The sequence below is a fragment of the Rattus rattus genome, chromosome 18 (genome assembly GCF_011064425.1).
Source record: "Rattus rattus isolate New Zealand chromosome 18, Rrattus_CSIRO_v1, whole genome shotgun sequence".
In the NCBI taxonomy this organism is placed as follows: domain Eukaryota; kingdom Metazoa; phylum Chordata; class Mammalia; order Rodentia; family Muridae; genus Rattus; species Rattus rattus.
Window position 1 is genome coordinate 18326924 of NC_046171.1, and position 21039 is coordinate 18347962.

The 21039-nt window shown below is 44.5% G+C and overlaps 1 protein-coding gene across 2 annotated transcripts in view; it reads left to right on the forward strand.

The window, feature by feature from the left end:
* Positions 1 to 21039, forward strand: part of Cabcoco1 (ciliary associated calcium binding coiled-coil 1) — a 106843-nt gene that overhangs the window by 14671 nt on the left and 71133 nt on the right. For both annotated transcript variants that reach the window (XM_032888844.1, XM_032888846.1), the window contains exons 3-5: positions 6541 to 6710; positions 12063 to 12207; positions 17231 to 17303. In XM_032888844.1, the coding sequence (XP_032744735.1) occupies positions 6541 to 6710; positions 12063 to 12207; positions 17231 to 17303 (388 nt within the window). The remainder of the gene's footprint in view (positions 1 to 6540; positions 6711 to 12062; positions 12208 to 17230; positions 17304 to 21039) is intronic.

Here is a 21039-nt window from a genome sequence, read left to right on the forward strand (position 1 = left end):
TATCGACTCTATGTTGTTGTGACATATTCAAATTCAGAAAATACTTTTGAGCATCAGGGCTGTGTGTGTGGAACGAAGCGCAGGACACAAGTGATGCCACAGCTGTTGGTGAAGGACAGGACAAGCAGCTCATTCAGGGACAGAAGCATAGGCTCACCATAGTCAGCCAAGATTTCAAAACACTCTAGTATATCTAGGACCGCCTGGCCAGATCCTATCCTAAAGACACAAGACACAACAAAACACAACCTAAAATGTAGCAATATAGGAAATATAGATACAACAGCTGTGTCAAAAGCAGGTTGACAGTCATTGCCAGTGATCAGAACATAGAAATCACACAAAGGGATGTCAAATGTTAGGACAGCGCTATCTTGGGAGCCATTTTTTTTTTTTTTACTTTTCTCATGTGTTTAAATATAATTTCTGTAACAATAATCTACATGTGTTTGCAATCATTTTCAATTTAAAACAGCATTATTGTAAGTGATAGTTATATATTTTTCAAAAAGACAGTAGTATAATTTAATTATCCTCTCCCGGGTGACCAAAATAGTCCAAGATTATGCAGTTTGAAAAGCTATAAACCTACTTAAATAAATTACAACAAAATCACCATATTTCCCTACATTTCACAATTATGAGTTATTTCTCTATACCAACAGGCAACCCAAGAGACATGAGGGATTATTCAAAATACATTTTGAAATAGACTTCGCATGTCTGGTGTTCTTCTCATGACTTCTAATTTCTACCAATATTTTATTTATATGTAACTCAGCAATACTTACAAATCTATTCCAAAGTTTCATTAAAAAAGAGGTGCCTTCAAAAATAGCTCAGTAGTTGAGAGCACCAGCTGCCCTTACAGAGGTTCCAGCTGTGATTCCCAGCACCCACAGGGTGGGTCACAACCATCCGTAAGTCCAGTTCCAGAGAATGGGGATCCAATGTCATCCTCTGGCCTCCTTGGGGACCACACGTACAAGTAGGACCCAGACAACCATGCAAGCCAAATACCCACACACATAAAATAAAAATTAAAAAGTTTTAAAATCTTTTTAAATGATAGAGGGTAGTTATAGAAGTAACATGGAACCTTGGTTTCGTTTGCGTCTTTGGAAACCGAGTCTTATTCCATCACCCACGCTGGCCTCATGCTCAAGAGAACGCCCCTGCCTCTGCTTCTCAAGTGCTGCGCTTTGGGCTATGCAGCACCACACCAGGTCTCCCAGGACACCTCCTGCAGCCAGGCTCTGCTGAGCTGCTTCCCCTTCCTGTGCATCAGCCCTCAGTGTCTGTGGCTCTCTCCCTCCTGGCTCTCTGACTCCGTCCTCCCTCATGACCAAATGAGCAGTAGCACCAGAGAACCTGTGTTCCAGCTATGGGCGTAGCATGACTCCCTGTATCTCCTCCTTTGGAGCGAAATAAAACACATTATTGTAACAGTCAACACTAAGCCCTGAGGGTCAACCACGGGCAGGAATCCACTGGTACAAGGAAACTGGAAGGAGGGAGGGAGGGAAAAAATGGAGGGAGAGAGGAAGGGAGGCTGGGAGAGAGAGGAGGGAGGGAGGGATGGAATGAGGGAGACTGTGCGCCAAGGCTGGGGCGGAGGGAGGTCAGAGAGGAGTCACCTCAACAAGTTGGAAAACATCATCGTTGAGTTCATTCAAACACAAAAGCTGAAAAAATAAAAGCAGGAAGCAAGGAACACATGAAGGTGTTGAGGACAAATGTTTACTGAAGAACACGCAGAATGCAGAGGGCAGATGAAGAGAATGTGGTGGGGTGTGGAGGGGATCGACAGAAGCGAGAAGAAATGTTAACCAAAGTCATGATTAAAAGCTGAATCGATTCCACGAGGCAAGAGATTAAAGAGCTGGTAAGATATGCACATAAAGGAGCTGTGGGAGCTAAAAGAAGACGCTAGGCATAGAGAAGGGAGTTAACATGGAATCTGCTTGGCTGAAAATGAAGTCGGAAAATTCACAGCAGTGTCATAATGTCATAATGCGCTGGCGGGGGGCGGGGGATACTGGGTTGCACACACAACACAACGAACAAGAAGAGAATGATGCTTGGTGTAATACATGCTCCGGGATGACGCTGCAGACATCTCGTGTCCAGGATAAAGTGACCCAGGAAGGACAATGAGCAGGCAAGCCTCGCACAGTTCCCTGCCAGGGCTGGACAGCAGCTGTCTGGGGGGGGACAGACAAGTCATCAGAGCCTGGTCTGTGGAAAGAACAGGGTTTCAGAACCAAATGCTAGCAGAGATTGTTCAGGACATTTTGATATAAAGAACTCAAAAGCCAGGGTGTGTCCTGAGGTTTAATTGAAAAATTGACCTATTGCCTCAGGCGAGATTAATCAATTCATTATGCATCTAACATAACAAAATCAGGCAAGATTAATCAATTCATTATCCCTCTAACATAGCAATAATAAGAAAACTGCCAAAGAGAAATTGTGATCTAAAAATGAAATAAAATAAATCCCTGTCAGTAAGCACAAGACTCATTTGAAATTAAAATAAAGGCAAACAGGACAATTATAAACTAGAACAACTATTCTAGAACCTTCTGGTAAAAATAAGTATGTGTGTGAGGGGGAAATAACCCACTTTCTTCCTTTCACGTACATGAAACTGAATTTCAGAATGCTTTATAAACACTGTATCCAAAATATGAAGGGATGAAGGGTCAATAGTCCTTGTTATACACACACACACACACACACACACACAGAGAGAGAGAGAGAGAGAGAGAGAGAGAGAGAGAGAGAGAGAGAGAGAGAGAGAGAGAGACGTTCTTAGAAAATCATTTGTGAAAGCAACCAGTGGGATTGGAGGAAATGCTCAGTGTATCAAGTCTTACCCTGCTCTGGGATAGAGCCCCAGCCACCAGCCACCATGTTGAGGCTGGGAGTCATGGCGACCATCTGTAATCCCAGCACATGGAGGCAGACAGCAGATCCCAGGACAAGCTGACACATTATCCTCTGGCCTCCACATGCATGCATATACATAATACACGTTAAACGTTTTTAAATGGATTCGTATACATAAATACTGCATGTATGTATATACATCAATATGCATAAACATAGGCCTATATTATATTTAACGTCCCCATCAAACTCAGTTTTGAAGTCAAACTGCCTTCTGAGTTTCCAGACATGGGAGTTTTTAGATAATGACTAGAAGATGTTTGCCAGTAACAACCAAAGCTCCTCGTTAATTCTTTTTTGTTTGTCGTACATTGGAAGGAAGCTACCTCGTCGTTATGAATTAGTAAAATAGTCAGATAACTACAGCAAAGCCCTCCTCTTAGACCAGCTTCGTAGGCTGAACGGCACTGTGTAGCATGGTGGGAAGGGGAGGGGAAGACGAAATCGTTGCTTAAATTCATCAGACTTTATGTTGGGTTTGTGGTTTCCCGGATGGGGCTGCACCTGTGCGTAATGATCAATTAAACAATGCTCTACAGGAGCACTTGGGGTTCAGTCCACCAGGCTGTTGCTTCCTCTCTGCTCCTACAAGGCTTTCTTATGTCCTCTGGTGTCTCTCTTTCTTCAATTGCCCCACATAACTCGGATTACCAGCACTTGAGAAAGACGTTGATTTGTTACAGACGTTCAAAAAAAAAAAAAAACTTTATTAACTTGTAACCTTGTTTCAATTATCAAGCTTTGACTATGGTGAAGGACAAAGGCTCCCCTTTTGAAAGTGGCAGGGTAAATTTGCTGCAGGAACCGTCACCCAGTTTGTCCCAAGAAACCACATGTAAGCAACAAGGAAAACCAATTAATCTGAAGGCCCTAGCCTTGAGCTTTGAAGATGATCCCCCACGATTATCACAGATCATCTGCACAAGACGGAAACAGTTTGAGGGAGATACAGCTACAGGTCTTAGAAGGAAGGAAAGATACAGGACACTTCCTGGAGGGACAAAAACAGAAACAACAAAACAACCTAGACACCATGCCCTGAAGCCCCACTGGCGGTGTAGGACCAGGGTGCGCAGATTTGGAGCACACCTATCTGTTTATGCTGCTGTAAAATGCGCCTATATTCCTTTCTTCTTTTACCTCACTAACCAAAACAGTAACAAGTGTTTAAAGAACTGACAGAAAGTCACTCCACACAGGAAACGCCTGTGTGTTGATTATCAGAACACAGGAAGTACCAAGCGGCTTATATCACGACACAGGAAGCAGCTAATAGTTTGTACCCTAGCCAGGTCTTCACATCCACTTCATTTCCCACAAGCAGCTGTCCACAGACATAAATTCACTCAAAGATAATAAACCCATGAGGAATATGCATGAAGAGGCGTGTACACATAAACATACAGAGAAGGGACACTAGAAAGACATGAGGGGGAACACACAGAAAATACAGGCAAACGCTGTGCCACACGATCTTAAAACTGCAACAGGACCATAAAACAGGGAGGAAGAGATCATGAGGAAGAAAAGACTGTAAATATCAAAAGAAAAATGTAGAAAAAGAAAGATCTAACAGCAGCTCAGGAAAGGACCGAGTGTTGAACGCATCCTGAGAGAGAAGAAGTAACAAGAAATAGACCAGAAGAAAGGAAGTGTGTTAGGGGGGGAAAAGTGTACCTAACATAAAACAAACAAGATAATGGGGATTAGTGGAGGTGGTAGAAGGAGAACAGGGAAGAGGAAACAGAAATGGGGGTTGAGGGACTCTAGGACATGCCAGAGACTGGAATGTGTGGAGTTCCCAGGGGGGTCGACTCTAGCTGAGACTCCTAGCACTGGAGGATATGGATCCTGAAGTGGCCACTTCCTGTAGCCAGGCAGGTCTCTCAGTGGAGGGATAGGACACCAACCCACCCACAAAACCTGTTAGGGTTTAAGTCTCTGGCTCTCGCCCAGACATCGCACACCAAGCCAACATGGCTCCACATGGAGAGGTTTAATGAGAGAAGAGAGGAGAGGAAAGGCCGGCCATGAGCATGTGGAGGGAAGGGGGGATGGGAAGAGAAGGGACAGAGACAGAGGGGAAGAGAGCAGAGGAGCATAGAACAAAGAGAACGTGGAGGGGGCAAGCATCCCCTTTTATAGTGAGTCAGGAACAGCTGGCAGTTGTCAGGCAACTGTGGGTGGAGCATGCCTGGCTGTTCCTAGGTAGCTGTGTAGGTGGAGTTTAGACAGAATACCAACAAAACCTTCAACCTAAAATATGCCCTGCCTACAAAAGGTACAGGGACAATGATGGAGCAAATGTAGAGGGAATGGCCGAGCCAATCCCTGACACTGTTAACGATACTCTGTTGTGCTTGCAGTCAGGAACCTACAATAACTGTCCTTTGAGAGGCTCCACCCAGCAGTCGATGGAAATAGCTATAGAGACCCACAGCCAAACATTAGATGGAGCACAGGGAATCTTGTGAAAGAGTTGGGGAAAGGATTGAGGGACCAGAGGGGCATAGTGACTCCACAGGAAAACCAATAGAGCCTTGACCCTTCAGGGCTCTCAAGACTGAGTCATCAACCAAAGAATGAGCATTGGCTGGATCTAGGGCCCCTGAACATTTGTAGCAGATGTGCAGCTTGGTCTTCATGCAGGTCCCGGAAACAACTGGAGCAGAGGCTGTCCCTGAATCTGTTGCCTGCCTGTGGGTCCTATTCATTCCCCTAACTGGGCTGCCTTGTCTGTACTGTGTGCGAGTGGAAACACATAGGCTTAATCCTGCAGTGACCTGATGTTCAGGATGTTGTGGAGTCATGTGGAGGGTGATACCCAGAGGGGGATCCCCATTCTCAGAGGAGAAAGGGAGGGAGTAAGGGGGAGGATCTGCTTGAGTAGGTACTGGAAGTGGAGTGGGAGATGATATTGGGATGTAAAGTAAATAAATTAATTAATTAAAAAATATTTCACAGAATATGTGTATGTATGTGTATGTATATGTACACACACACACACACAGAGTTTTCTTTACAGAAAGAAAAGGACAGAATACTTAACAGTCTTTTTTCAGAAATGGAACAAACTTAGATCCTCGTTGTGTATGTGGCTGAGTTGGTAGGGAAAGTATCTGGAGGGGGTGGCTCCAGTGAGCCCTACTTGTCAGGGCCATCGCTAATCCCAGCCATAGCAACTGGACTGAGGCTGGAGCTCTAGGTCAACCGCATGACAGCCTGCATGGAATGTTGAGTTCCAGGCAGAAAAAGTACCAGGTGTTGAAGATATAAGAAGTGGAGACAGGGAGAAAGAATTGAGAGAGAAAGAGAAAGAGAAGGAGAAAGACAGAGACAGAGACAGAGAGAGACAGACAGAGACAGACACAGAGAGACACAAAGTCACAAAGCAAGCGTCCTACCCATTCTTTTCCTTTCTCCCTCTCTCTCCTCTCTTCCTCTCATCTTTGGGGCTCAGATATGACAATACTTTAGGATGAGAAGCATTCTAGAACTTTCATTAAAATACTTGCTTTCAAAACTTCTGGAAACTGTTCTCTATTCAATCCCATTTAACATCTGCATTTTTTTTTCTTTTTGTTACAGAAAAATGGGAACGTTTCTGAATTTTAAAAATCTTCAGACTAATCTACGAGACGCCATTCTATTAGACTACTACGTGGCTGGGTTCTGCTGGGCCAAGGGAATGAACTTTTCTATTGACCAGTATTCAAAATTTATGACTTTGCTGGACATGTTACTTCAAAATCTTCAAAGTAAGTGTAATCCCTCTCTGTCACTTTAAGGAGAAGAAATGTAGCGCGTGTAAATTAATATTCAGACGCCAAGACGCTTGCTTCATTGTGATTTCTTTAATAAGGACTGAGGCTTGTTTCCTAGATACAACAGGGGCCGCTCATTTCTCACTGAATGGTAAATCCTCAAAGAATTCTTAGTAGACTAAGGTTCTCTTTGTTGATTCGCCAAAGATATTCTAATTGACATTCCTCGCACCACAGATATCTGAGAATACGCTGTTATTTCGGCCAAGTTCTGTATATCCGGAACTATTTTGAAATCCAAATAATTCATTCTGCCTTTAAAGTGGAATACTATGTAGTTAGAAAAAGGAAAAAATAAGAAAGGTTTCTGCATGCTGTGTGCATATTATTAGAGTAAAGGAACAGGAAGCACTATGCACTTTTGTTTATAAAAATAGAAATCTGAATGCATTGTTATTTATATGTGTTCAGGAAGGCAGAAAGAATACAGAGGGAAAAAACCAGAACTGTCTGTGAAGTCAGGCATGGAGGCACAGACTTGAACGCTAGTGCTTGGGAGCAGAGAGGGGACTTGAAAGTCTAAGATGAACCTAACAGGCAGCCAAGAATGGGTTTTAAAAATAAAAATAAAAATAAACTTCTGGGGAGGATGTGGAAAACTCGATGTGAGCAGCAGGGGCTGGAGGAAGCCTTTTTCAAGACCGATCTTCATATAAAGCCAACCTTGACTACCTCAGTCATTCATGCGAGAACTAAAGTGTCAAAGAGTGTTTGATGTGGCTGTCTCAAGCTTTGCAACTTCTGGGTAGAGTATTCATAGTCTGAAGAGAGCAGAAGAAGGTGAACCCCGCCCCCCAAAAAAGCTTCACAATCCAAGTGTATGGAGTGTTTCCATTTTACACCTTTCCCACACATCCCCTCTGTCTTCAGACGGCCTTTCGTTGAGCTTCACATGGTGGGTATCAACTCGAACCTGGACTTCTGACCCTCTTTTGTCCAGCTAAGGCTCGAGAGCGTTGAAGTACAAATGCCAAAAGAGGAGAAAGCAAACAAATTCATTTTCTCTTTTCCTCTGGTAAGAAAACACCTTCTCCAACCCTTCGATATAATTAGACTGTGGACAAAGAGCTTCAGTTGGTTTCAAGGAGGTGAAATGTGTTCACAGTTAAACCAGGGGACGATGGGGTCTTGACCACAAAGGCATCAGGCCCACTCCACCACAGGTCGGGCCAGGGAGGATGGCCCTGCTAAATGATTGTAAGTCAGTCTGCAGAGAGCCCGCCTTGAATCTCAACAGACCATCTCAGATGTGAAGGGCAGTACTGAGACTTAATCTTAGGACCATACTTTTGTGGGTTGTCCCCACTGAAGGCAGAAAATATTTCTGAAAAAAAAAGAAAGAAAATAGATCACGTCTGTTCGCCAGGCTCAGACTTCATCCTTGTCGGCATTCCTTGAACAGTAGATGACAGCAAATAATTTATATGTTATTATTCAGGGAGATCGGAGTCAGGGTCAGAGTCAGAGAGTTAATTCCTGAAGGTGACACGAGGTCGTCTTCAGCAAACAAGAGACTGCCCCTTTGATGCCACATCGGACGTGGCAGGCAGGAGTCAGAAACCTACAGCGAGCAACAAAGAGAATAAGCTAGAACCTGACCAGCAGAATGCTCACCCAGCAAGGGAGCATGTGATGGACAAGAAATGGTGCATGCCAGGCACAGCGCATGCGTAGCGGCCCAGAAATGAGCACACGAAAGGAAAGGTATATATGCAAAGGGTGCATAGGTAAAGGGTCAGACACGGGTACGTGCTAAGAAGGACACATATGTAAAAGGTCAGAGAGCACTGCACTCCATGAATGGCGGGCATGTGTGAAATAAGTTTGAAGCGGTTCTCAGTAGAAATACTACATGCCCAGTAGATGGAAAGGTGGAACACCTTGGGAACGGCACATTCAGAGGAGACAAACCACACTGAAGTTCAGGAAGCATCAACTCAAAAGAGCTCCCGTGTAGACCCACTGACCAAGGGTTTCCCGTACACTTCTTATTTTTCTGCTATGATAGCACGGTCATCTTCCTCTTGGATGCCGGAGTTCAAAGATAAACTTTACAGCTAGTAAGTGTCCTTTTACCTGATCTCACCCCAAATTTTCTTACTGGTACAAATCTGGAGTCTCCTTCCTTACCTAGGTTTCCCAGAATGCATTTGGCTTAGTCCCTCTCGATCTTGCCACTCCGTTGTAGGACTTCAGTCAGACACATGAAAGGATAACGCCTGAAATTCTCAAAGCGATCACCTCGAGAAAGGCAGGAGGCGCCATGACACAGTTCTAAAGGGTCAGCCATCGGGTAGCCCAAGCAACAGCCTTACAACTAGATGCTTTCTGTGTTTGATAACTACACTTCCCTCCAGAATTCAAATCAATAATCTAAATTCTCTCTTCCTCAGCATCTTGAATTAATGAGCTTGATTTTCCATTTATGATGGCTGGCTCTCATCCTATCTCAACCGTGTCCATCTTTCCTTCCCAAATCCCCTCCAACATTGGGGTTTTTAGGACTTAGTGTGAGTAGAGAAATGTGCAGTTGGGCTATGTTTTACCTGAGATGGTGAACAAAACCCCTGGCCCTGCTCAGTGTGTGTGGCTCTGTGCTAATCATGAGCTGTAGGCGGGCGTGACTGCAGAAGGATCACCCCTAGTCATTTCTGGGTCAGCCTGCTTTCCAGGGCCCACCCCCAGCACCAGGTGCATTTACTGCAGTGCTCGGTGGGGTTCAATTGCTTTACATCTCTTAATAACTGCTATAGATAGAGGAAAAGTTGAACTGAATAAATGATAAGCTAGAGTTTGCCTGTCATGTCTTTCTAAAAAGTGGAGTGTATCGGTGATTTTAAGATCTGGTGCACATTGAATGTTCCAGAGAAAGGGAAGGGGGTAGGGTAGGTGCTTGGCTCAGCTGCTCTAGACGTGGCTAGAGCGACTCTCAGGCGATGTTCTCACAGTTCATCTCTATCTCCAACCTTGTCCTCCAACATTCCATTCTATTGCAAGAAGGAGGGTGTTTCTCCATGGTTTCCTAAGAGATCTTCAACTCTGGGATGCAGCGTTCACAAATAATTCCCTCAGGCACCTCAGCTGAGAGTCACCTCTCTCGACATTCAGTCCGTACACATTTTCCCAAGACCTTTCAACTCTGCCTCTGGCTGCCTCTGCTTCATATGTGCTGGGGTCCGGGAAACGCCTCACAGACCACACAAACACCGATCTCAGTCACACAGGGAGAGTTTATTGAGCGTACGCCCCAGGACTGGTTGACTAGGGCCATGGCCCAGATTCAGGAACTGATCCATTGACCCCGAGTTAAGATCCTACAGGGCTTTTAAGCCCTAAATCAATCCATGCCAAGTTATTTTACCAATTGGAATTTAGGGATAGGTGATTTCTTCAGGAGCATGTCTCTGTTGTGCATTTATCCTGCTCCCACCGGTTGGGGTATTCTACTGTGGCAGGGGACTTGCCTTGTCTTCACTTGTTTGCCAGGCTGGGACTTGTGTAACATCATGTCTTAATTTGCCAACCAGGATGTCAGTTACCCACATACAGGTCTCTGTCAAGTAGGAGCTCAGTTCCCAGGGAGGTATTGGGGAACTTAAATTTTACTAGGCCACTACTTAAAATGGAAGTTTGACTTTAAATAGTGTCTTATATTGGTGCAGTTGTCTCTCATATGTTGGGATCTATTCTAGGGGCAGCTTATACCATAAAAGCTTACACAGGAAGTGATGTTGGGTGGTTGGTTCCGGTCCAAGCTTATTGTGGGTAACAAAAACAGTTCTACTGCCTTCTATCATGAGTGGTTTCCAAGGGCACAGAACATAAAAGATTATATAATCCAGGTTGGTATTAGAAAGTTTTCTAGTAACAGCAGAAACATATCAGAAAGTTCCCTTATAATGGCAGGCTAGCCAGGCAGTGGTTATGTAGGCCTTAACATTCCATCTAGGCCTAATCATGACCTAGGCCTTAACCGTGTGCATGCTACCCACCCGTGACAGGAAAGACCCTCAGGATGCTCCAGTCGTAAGCATAGAGTCTCCAGGGTGAGAGGCGAGAGGGCCTACAGGTTACAGATGCTATTCTGCCTGTCACAAGAAGGAGACAAACACACTCCACCTGTCAAAACAAATTGTACACGCTTATATTTTCACCAAAGACACCTTAGAGTCAAGGCAGAGGTTATTAATATTGTTTGTTTTCAGCTGGGCAAGTATCACGGGCAAGAGCCCACACAGTCATGCTGTTGTTTGGTTGTGTGCACATGTGTTTTGCTCTTGTGTATTTGTAGTTTTCTGAGAATCTTCTAGAACCACCAACCTGCTCACTGTGGGTCATGGTGAGGAAGCTGTACCATTTCCCCCCAGGCCTGACAGTCTCACCAAGGCCCATTTTGCAAACAGGTTACATGACTTTGAAGTCTGTAATGGGGGCAAATTTTATACAAAAAATTCCTATTTTCGATATAAATATTTAAAGGGTTTTCCAGATGGCTCAACAGGTAAAGACCCCTGCCACCAAGGCTGATGACCCAAGTTCAGTCCTTGGAAACACACTGGTGGAAGGGAAATTCAATGAAATTAAAATGCACAAAATAAATAAAATGCAAAAATAAGTATAAAAAGTTTGAAAACATCCATATGTTTCATTCCTATCAAACATCTCCAAGTCAAGTTTTCACATGATAACACCCAGTTCTACCAAGAATATGAGGGTTCTTCTTATTGACCTTCTCTGCTGAGTTCAGCACTGACTTCCACAGTGGCTAAACCCGTGATCTGGGTCTCCTAGCCACCTATGACAACCGGCTCTTCTCTAAGTTTTCTATATCTTTCTCTGTCCCTTACAAATCTGTTTTAAAAGTTTCCTTTCCATTTAGAAGTGGCATTTAGATAGATAATCATGGCTTCGCTTTTTAAAATGGAAATGAACTGTCCACGCATCGATGTGTGTATGGCCACGGTGACAAGACAAACCACAGCTAACTCATCCAAAAAGCAATGTTAATCTGTGGTAAAGAAACAAGAGGTTTGCCTTTTCTCTCCGCAAATGCTGGGAAGGGTAAACCAGGGCGCATGCAGGTCCTCGCAGATACAGTACCCAGGGCGCATGCAGGTCCTCGCAGATACAGTACCCAGGGCGCATTCAGGTCCTGGCAGATACAGTACCCAGGGCACATCAGGTCCTGGCAGATACAGTACCCAGGGCGCATTCAGGTCCTGGCAGATACAGTGCCCCCACAAGAGCTATCGAGATAACGGAAGTCTCCGCTCCCTCTGGTTTCAGCGCTGCATATGTCCTTAGAGGACAGCATCAAGTGGCTCGGGGAAGTGATGGCAGAAATTGGACCAAACCATTCACAGAAGAATAAGAATTTTCATATCTTCAATGTCAAGGAAGCCAATGCCATCATCGATTATTTAAAAATCAGGTAGGACTTGTGCTCGCCCCATGGTTCCCTGCGTGTCTTCTAGACCACCTCCGTAAGGGACAACTTAGACCGTAGTGATCCAGAGGGCTACAGGAGCTGTGCAGTAACTACTCAAGAAGCGGATACCTCACAGGCTCGGGAGACGGCTCGGCAAAGGTGCTTGCCACCAAGTCCTGGTGACTGGAGCTCCATCCCCGGGAACCACATAACAGAGGGAAAGAGTCAACTAACCCCTCCAGGCTGTCCCCTGGCACGTATCAGAGGCCCAGAGGCATCCATACACCAACATGAGCACAAAGTTTATGCTTAGCAAGGAGAAAATATTTATCTATCTGACAAATGACAGTGGGGACCCAAGCACGTCTCTCCCTCTGCATTCCTAAAGACAATTCCCGGATGACACCATGGTGTCATCTGGCCTGTCATCACCATAGGGACCACCTTTTGTCCCAAGTCTGTACCCAACAGCATTCTATTAGCAGCATTAGGACCTATATTTTAGGTGCCTGGTTTTTATCCAAGGAGCCACATTTGTGCGTTAAAGGGTAACATTTATTTCCACTTAAAAGTTGATTTTGCACGATTTGTCTTTGCAACACAAGAGTTGTGGCAGAGGCCTATAGTCCCAGGCAGGGGAGGCTAAAGTATTACAACACGGTTTCAATAAGCAAATGAGTGAGATCCTATGTCAACAGCGTTTGCAAAGAGGGTTAGGGTCTGGCTCTTTCTAGAGCATTGGCCTCTACCAAGCATGAGGCTCTATGCTCAATCCCCAGTATGAAAAAAAAGAAAAAGAAGACATTCACATATTTGATCAAATTTGTTAAACTTGTTTTGAAGTAATGGCCAGTTTAACTCATTAGAAAGTCATGCTTCCTACTTAGAAAATGATGGTTTGTGGCATGGAAGTATTTCTATATCACCGTGACTGAGGGAAGACATCCATCGTGTTTTTTGCCTGTGTTTGTGTAGTATGCATGCATATTTACTTACACAGGAGCACACATGTGTACAGAGGAAACTGAATCTCTCATTTGGACTCAGAGATCTCAGAGTATTCACCTAGCCACTGTGGCTCCGGGGAAAGTCTGTCTGTCTCCAACTCCTGAGTGATGGAATATGTGGCGATCCACACATATGCAGACACATGTACACACATTGACACACACGAACACACATACAAATGCACATACACACGAGTACACATACATGCACACATGTATACACATGTGCACACAGTGCATGCATGCACACGAACATACATACACATGCACAAACATGTATACACACATGTGCACACATGAACATACATGTGCACACACGTGCACACATGCACACACATGCACACATGCACACTCAAGCACACATGTGCCATGTGCACACTCAGGAAAATCTGTGTACTCAAGCCCTTTCTGCCCCTTACCAGACAGGATAAGTTGACCATGCATATTTGCACTGGCTTCCTTCTTCATCTACACATGCTGTCTGTCTGGCAGGATACATTTTTACAGCTGAGCCCCAAGCCCAGCATCAAAGCCCCCATGCATGCCAAGATGACCCCTTTCTGACAGTGTGGGACAGACAAGCTGCCTTCCTTGTCTCGACTCATCATCCCCCACAGGCATTTTCCTCAGTGCACATCTTAACAGCTCTCCATGCCCGATCTTAGATCTCGTAATGAAAAGACTATTTAAAGGGATTAGTCAAATACAGAAAATCCAAATGTAATGCTACTAAATCTCCACATGGTGATCCATGCATTTAAATATAGTTATTACACGAAAGATAAAGTATCAGTTATTAGGCTATCTGGAATCGATAATGGAGTTGCACGAAGCAGTGGGAGCCTTTCCAGAATGGTTAAGAATCCCTCACAGGTCCACAAATAGAAATTTAGTAGGAGTGAAATCACACAACATGTTCAATTCAACGATTATTATGTTTTATGAATATGCCAACAACTAAACTATCAAAAGTATGCGTGCTTCAGTTCAGCCTGATTTTCTGTTGATCAAACCACCGAAAGCCATATGCAACTTAAGGGAAGGAGTTTTTCCCACCATGGCCCCTGGCGTGTGCATCCCATAACTGTTCCCAGAGAGACGTCAACAAATGCCTGTTCACACCAGAGGATGAAGAGATAGACCAAAGAAATAGTTCTCCCCAAGTCTAGCTTAGTGAAATATTTGCTTATTAGAATTTCTTGTGGGAGCATGGGTGACTCCCACAAAAAGACAGTTGAGTCCCCACCCCACCCCCACCACCAGCCTGGGTGACAACTGTGAAAGCCACATCCTTCAAGCTCCCTGACAGAGTGACGGGTAGCTTTCTCAGTGACTCTCTCCTCTGGCTTTTTACTGCTCATCCAGCTGTGGAGTGGGGGCTCGGAATCTAGTTATGTTCTGGACTTCTTGAGCCCATGGTTTCAGAATCTCCTCAGCCTTGAATGATTTCTTGTCAACCTGAGTCTTACAAAACTCTCCCTCTAAGAGAGAATGCTGCAGTTGGGAGGAAATAGTCACACAATAGTGTGAAACTTACCTTGTCAGTAAATTTACATTTCTTCAGACACTCTCAATTTAGTCTAAATGATACCTGTTTAACCTGTGCTCTGGAAATACTGCTCCCAAAATCTCTTCTCCACATGGCTATGAGGACTACTTTTATCTGCTTACACAATCTAAACAAGATCGCACACACACACACACACACACACACACACACACACACACAGTGCTATCTGCTTATGTAGTCTAATTAAGCATGTATAATACACTATATACACAATTATAATTGCAAGTATTTATCCTTTATTCCTTGATTGTTCTTTTTCCCTTAGAAACACATCTGTCCTACTGTAAGAAAACCAGCCCCATTCCCACTTTATACCCAACAATGCATGACACCGGCCAAACAGCTGGATGCCAACATCTAGAAGCCTGAGTCAGGCAGAAGCCCAATGGGAGAGATAGAAAATACCTTCCCACAGCTGAACTGTCCCTTAGTTCTCAGGCGAGGCCCCCATTTGCTCCCTGGAGAAGCTGGGAGAGAGGCAGGGAGGGGGATGGTCCTTCAGGAAGTGTCCCATTGAATATCTTCCCCCAGGTACACATCCTGGTCCTGGTCCAGGCCCTGCCTCCTTGCTGCATCACTGACTGATAATCCTAGATGCCATTTCTATGCCCTCTTCTCAGCAGACATGGAGCAACCCCATCCCTATATGCAACAAGGATGCAGAGACTGAAAGATTATGACATTTCAGAGTGGAAACTTCTTACCCTATGATCCGTGTCTAGTACGAGGTGGCCAAGATGGGCAAAATGAGATTTTTCTTTTAGTTCATTTAGAGCAGCAGTTCTCAACCTTTGGGTCAGGACCCCTTTGGCGAACCCACTGTCTCAAAAACATTTACAATTAAAGCCGTAGCAAAGGTATAGTTACAAAGTAGCAACGAAAATAACTCTATGGGGAACAGAACTAAAGGGTCACGGCATTGGAAGGTTGAAAAACACCGATTTAGAGAATAAATAGCAAGCTAGCCCCCAAATATGGTATTTAATCGCTTGTACCAATAGAAAGGATGGGGGATTTGGATTTATTTTGCTTTAGTGAGTTATCAGAGCTCACTGATCTCTCTGGGTTTTTCTAGCCCACAGATCAAGGCAATGTCAAGAGCTAAGCTAGGCCTGTGCGTGTTGATGACTGTATCCAGTATTCACTTCTGTAGAGGAGAGGGGAAACATGACTAGGCCCACACAGCCATGACTCCTTAATGGACTGTGTTCCTAGGGAGCACCACTGCTAATGTAACCCTGAGAAGCCCAGCTGCCTGAGGACTTCTCCATCGATTACAAATGAATTGAAACGTTGATCAATTGTGGCATCCGGAAGATGCCGTTATTATGCATGCTCTGTTGCTACGTTTTCACAACTGTTAATTTCTCGGTTATATTAAAATCAGTTTGCTTAAATAGCAGAGTGAAAGAGAAACCCACTAAGACAATTTTTTTTTGTTGTTCTTGGGCATTTTGCTGTATTATGAGTCCATTAATTTTCCCTACCAGCAGGAAGAGAATTAGAAAAATTCAAATAGTATCACAGGATATTAGACGTCAGCTCTTCAGTAACATTTTTAACTCTTAACAATACATTGCCAAGCTCTGAACTTACTAGAAATATTTATTTGCGAACTTGTGACTTTGGGTTCTTCACAGTCTGTAGTCACTGACCACCTAGCTTTCTGGTGAGAAGAAAAGGAAATGACCCACCTTAATGTACACCAGCCTTTAATGAGTGACCACACAGCCCACAAGCAGGTCAGACACCTCAAAAACAAATTTCAGACCTAGCCAGGCCATTTTTTTCCTGGTGTTCTTAGAGACTGATTTACTCTTAAAACATTTTGGCAGTAGGATACGTTTTGGATATAAAAACACAGCACACCAGGACTGAGTCAGGTCTAGAGCAAAGTGTAGCCAATGCTGTGACGTTGGTCACTGCCTAGGAGGGTGCTAGGTTTCAAACTAGGAAGCACACTAGATCAGTGGTTCTCAACCTTCCTAACATGGTGACCCTGTAATACACTTCCTCATGTTGTGGTGACCTCAATAATAAGATTATTTTATTGCTACTTCATAACTGTAATTTTGCTATATTTGTAATATAATATCTGATATTCGAGATATCTGATATGTGAGCTCCCCACACCAGGGATGGCCACCCACAGAGAATGGCTGCTGTGGATGCTTCTCTACCCTAGAGACACATCCCGGGTCACCCTCCCCCACATCACAGATGGATCTCTGACACTTTCTAACGGCTATGTTGTCCTGTTGGTGTCTTCAAAGCAAACCTCGAGTCTCCCAGGATTCCCAAGCAGCTTCCGTTTGCCATGAAAAGAAAGATTTCTGAACCATTGTTGACTCTGTCCAGCTTGGCCCAAGCCCTTTCCCTTTGCCTCAGATACTTTCCCTTCTCTCCCGCTGCCAAGGTATGCGAGCTGCATTTGTGTTTCATGTTTCAGCTTATTCCAGCACTACAGGCTCTACGAGTTTCTGTTCTACTCGGCCAGGGAAGAAATTGTCATCGGGACCGAGGTGAGTGAAGGTGGGGAGATTCTGCCTAGTGTACCTGAATCCGGAACTCCTCAGCACAAATCCGGGCCATGCTGTGGAAGTGTTAATAACAACCAAGCACTAACGAAACAAGAATACTCAGACCAGGTGAGATTCTGATTAAGAAAATAAGCCAACTTTGAGTGTCGGGAGAACGGTTAGGTGCGTATGAATTGTTGGACAAGCACTCAAATAGGATTCTCGTGTCTCCGCCCAAATAAAGTCAGGACACTCTGAAGTGGACCAGCCCAGCGTTCTCTCTTCTCTCTCAATCTCTCTCTCTCTCTCTCTCTCTCTCTCTCTCTCTCTCTCTCTCTCTCTCTCTCTCTCTTCTTTTTCTATTTGTGTTCTTTTCCTCTGCTGCTTTTTAAGACCTACTTCAAACCTCACTTCTTCCCTGGAGCAAGCCTGATTCACGGTATTGTGTTTCTAACAAAGAATTTGGGTTCATTCACTCCACACAGCCTTTAAGGGTTGTTCTTTTTTCTTTTTCCCCCCTTAATTTCCACTGACCTTCTCTTATAAAATTTTGGCTCCCATTACACAAACATTCATCATCCTGGGAATTTCTTGGGTGTCTCCTGTGGGTTCATACAGTCGAGCAACTCAACAGGAATGATCCCCCGAGAAGGTCACGTGCTGCTTTTCTCTAACACGTGACAGACAGCCTGTAGAATCATCCAGGATCAGTCCTCCTGAAATTAGCCCTAAATCATCATTTGGGTGACAAACAGAAGAAGGGATGTTTTACGGTAAATAGTCGGTGGCCAGCCAGGGAAGCGCTCTCAGATAAGTCATGCAAGCGCAGGTACTGGGAACGAACCCCGAGTGGATCCATCTCAGTGAGATACAGATCGTATTGAAAGTGCTCCTGACAGTGCTCCACCTCCCTAAGCAGCTCTGCTGCCTCCCAGAAGGAAAAGTGACAGGCACAGACATTGTTGTTAGCCATGGAGAGGGACCCCACCCTTACCCGACTTTCCCCATATCAAGCACCAGGCAGAATGAACCTAACCCTGTACCAGCTACTTAGGGAGCCTTGGGTTGTGACAGTGCCTCCACATTAGCAGAAGGGGATGTTTAGATACACGATAGAGCACATCAGAGTGTCTCTCCTGTGTTCCTCTGCACTGCAAGGCCAAGGTCTGACGACCTCCGAGAGCATGGAAACATCACGTGGACGAAGTGGACAGAGACCAGCTTGTTTATTGTCCGTTGTGTTTTCCCCAAGCTGGCCAGAGTGACAGAGTGTGCTTAATGGAAGGACATTGGGTCTTCCAGAGCTGACGAGTCATAGAACTTAAAGGACCCTCAAAAGCAGTTATCATGCACTTTGTGGTATCATGGAAGCCTCTGATGACTTCTGGTGCAAATGTCTTGTTGTTAATGAATGGAGAAGGCAGGAGCTTGTGCTGGTCCCGGAGCTCTGGGCTCAAATGAGAGACCCCCGATCATCATGGGCGTGTTTCAAATTCAGCAAGCCAAACCATTATGATAAACCTGAGTTTCTTAACTGTTGGTAGAGGATTAGAGTAAAATACACAGGCCTCCATTCACGGATATGTCCAGATCATAAATGAAAAATTCTAAATGACATATGATGTTCCCATTTTCCATCTGCTAATTAACTAGTAGACCCAAGCACTGCCGATTGGTGGCTGCTGAACTAAAGAGGAATAACCAACTATTGCTGGCTCCTTGATAATCACAGAAATCTATCTGCTGGCTCTCCCTGCTGGATCTTTGAACTGGTCAGAAGTTCTGACTGTTCCCTCACTAATCGCTCGTTTGCTGGGAATAGGGGAAGTTCCGATGAGTGTCAGGGGTGTCACCGGAACTCAGTGAGCTATCCTGGCTGTCTGAGGGTTGTGTTGGATCTATGATATGGACTCTTAAAGCACTACAACACAGGGAAATAAAACCATGAAAAGGAGAGACTTCTGGGTAGAAATGACTGGCCTCCAAGTGCTCTCCAGACATTTTGTTTGGAGCATATCCTATGGCACGAGTGTGGTTTAAGTGTGTCCATCAAAGATCCATATTGGTGCCAATCTCCAGTCCCATACTGTGGAGCGGACAGGACCCTGAACAGAGCAGTGCCTATCATTAGAGGAGCATTCTAGAAGGAATTTCGAAACCTAATGTCTCACCGACATCTTGATGGAGGACAAGAACTCTTCCTGCCAGCCACCCTTGCCACAATGTCGCTGTCTACCATTCAGGTCTCACCTTAGCTATGCCCAAGAGAGCAACCTGCCATTAAGTCTCTAGAACTACGAAACAAATTAACTACTCTTCTTCATAAAGTTAGTCTGCTCTGAGTATTTTGTTCTAGTAATGAAAAAACAAAACCAAAACAAACAGACCAGTTTTCCTTCCTTCAAACAACCAGGGAAACAGCCCAAGCACAAGCCCAGCTTAGCTGAGAGACCATCGGCTATTTGAACACTGGCTACCTGTGCGTTTGGTAGTGACTGCGGGCTAATCCGTGTACCTTGTAAAAACCATTATCAGTGTTTAAAGGTTGGAGAATTTGACTAAGTGGGGGAACCTGAAAGGGGGTAGAATTATTCTGTGCTGCTCAGGTGGGCTCAGAAATGATCATTAATTACCTCAGCAAAGGAAGGGGAAGGAGAGAGAGAGAGAGATTTGAAAGGGCCCAAGCTCAGTCAAATGTCCTGGCGCCTGTTATGGGAAGGTCCTGTGATTTCTCAACATTGATTAAGAATTGTGTGTTATCGGGTTGGGGATTTAGCTCAGTGGTAGAGCGCTTGCCTAGCAACCGCAAGGCCCTGGGTTCGGTCCCCAGCTCCAAGAAAAAAAAAAAAGAATTGTGTGTTATCATCATCATAAAATCTAGGTAGAAACTTAAAGGATATGTAGAATTCTAGCACATGGCATATATGAGCATTTAGAAAAACAGCATTTAGTATAAACTAGGGTAACCGTCTATATGCTAGATTTCCACCTTATACAAAATTTTAAACCCAGTTCAACTCAGTAAAGGTCTCTTTACCAGTGGCAGACACATACAGTGTCAGCAGACTGTAATACACCTTGCCCTAACCTTTCCCCCAAGAACTAGGAAAACAGGGCAAGATTTAAATTAAAAAAATTAAGTATTTGAGATCTCAGCTATCAGCTCAAAACCTTTATGAATCTGGGGCTGGAGAGATGGCTGGGCAGCCAAGAGCGCATTATTTCTGCCCAGGACATTAGTTTGGGTCCACAGCACCCACATCAGGTGCCTCACAAGCCTTCCTTACTTCAGCTCCAGGGGACTCTGGCGCCCTCTTCTGGTCACCACAGGCACCTGCACTCATCTCACAGGTGCATACCCACACACATATACATACTTAACAACAATAAATATATCTTTAAAAAAAAGAAGTATTAATCTCGAAGGTAAGCCTGACAGTTGGGTGATGCTTTCAACCTAAGTGTCTGGTTTTTGGGTTGTTTTTTTTTAAAGGAGGCGAAGACACTTAGAAAATAAGAACCAGGTATCTAATAAATAGGAAAATGGTGAGAAAAAGAGTATAGGTGACCCCAAGAATTGTGTGTGCCACACCTCAAAGGATCACGCTTGGGGAAATCAGTCCTTATATGAACCGAATTCAAGTTAAAGATTCTCTCTGGAGTATTTTAATAAACAATATATAATTCTAACCTTCTCTAAACCAAAATTGCACCGCACTGCCACTGACGGCAACCATTT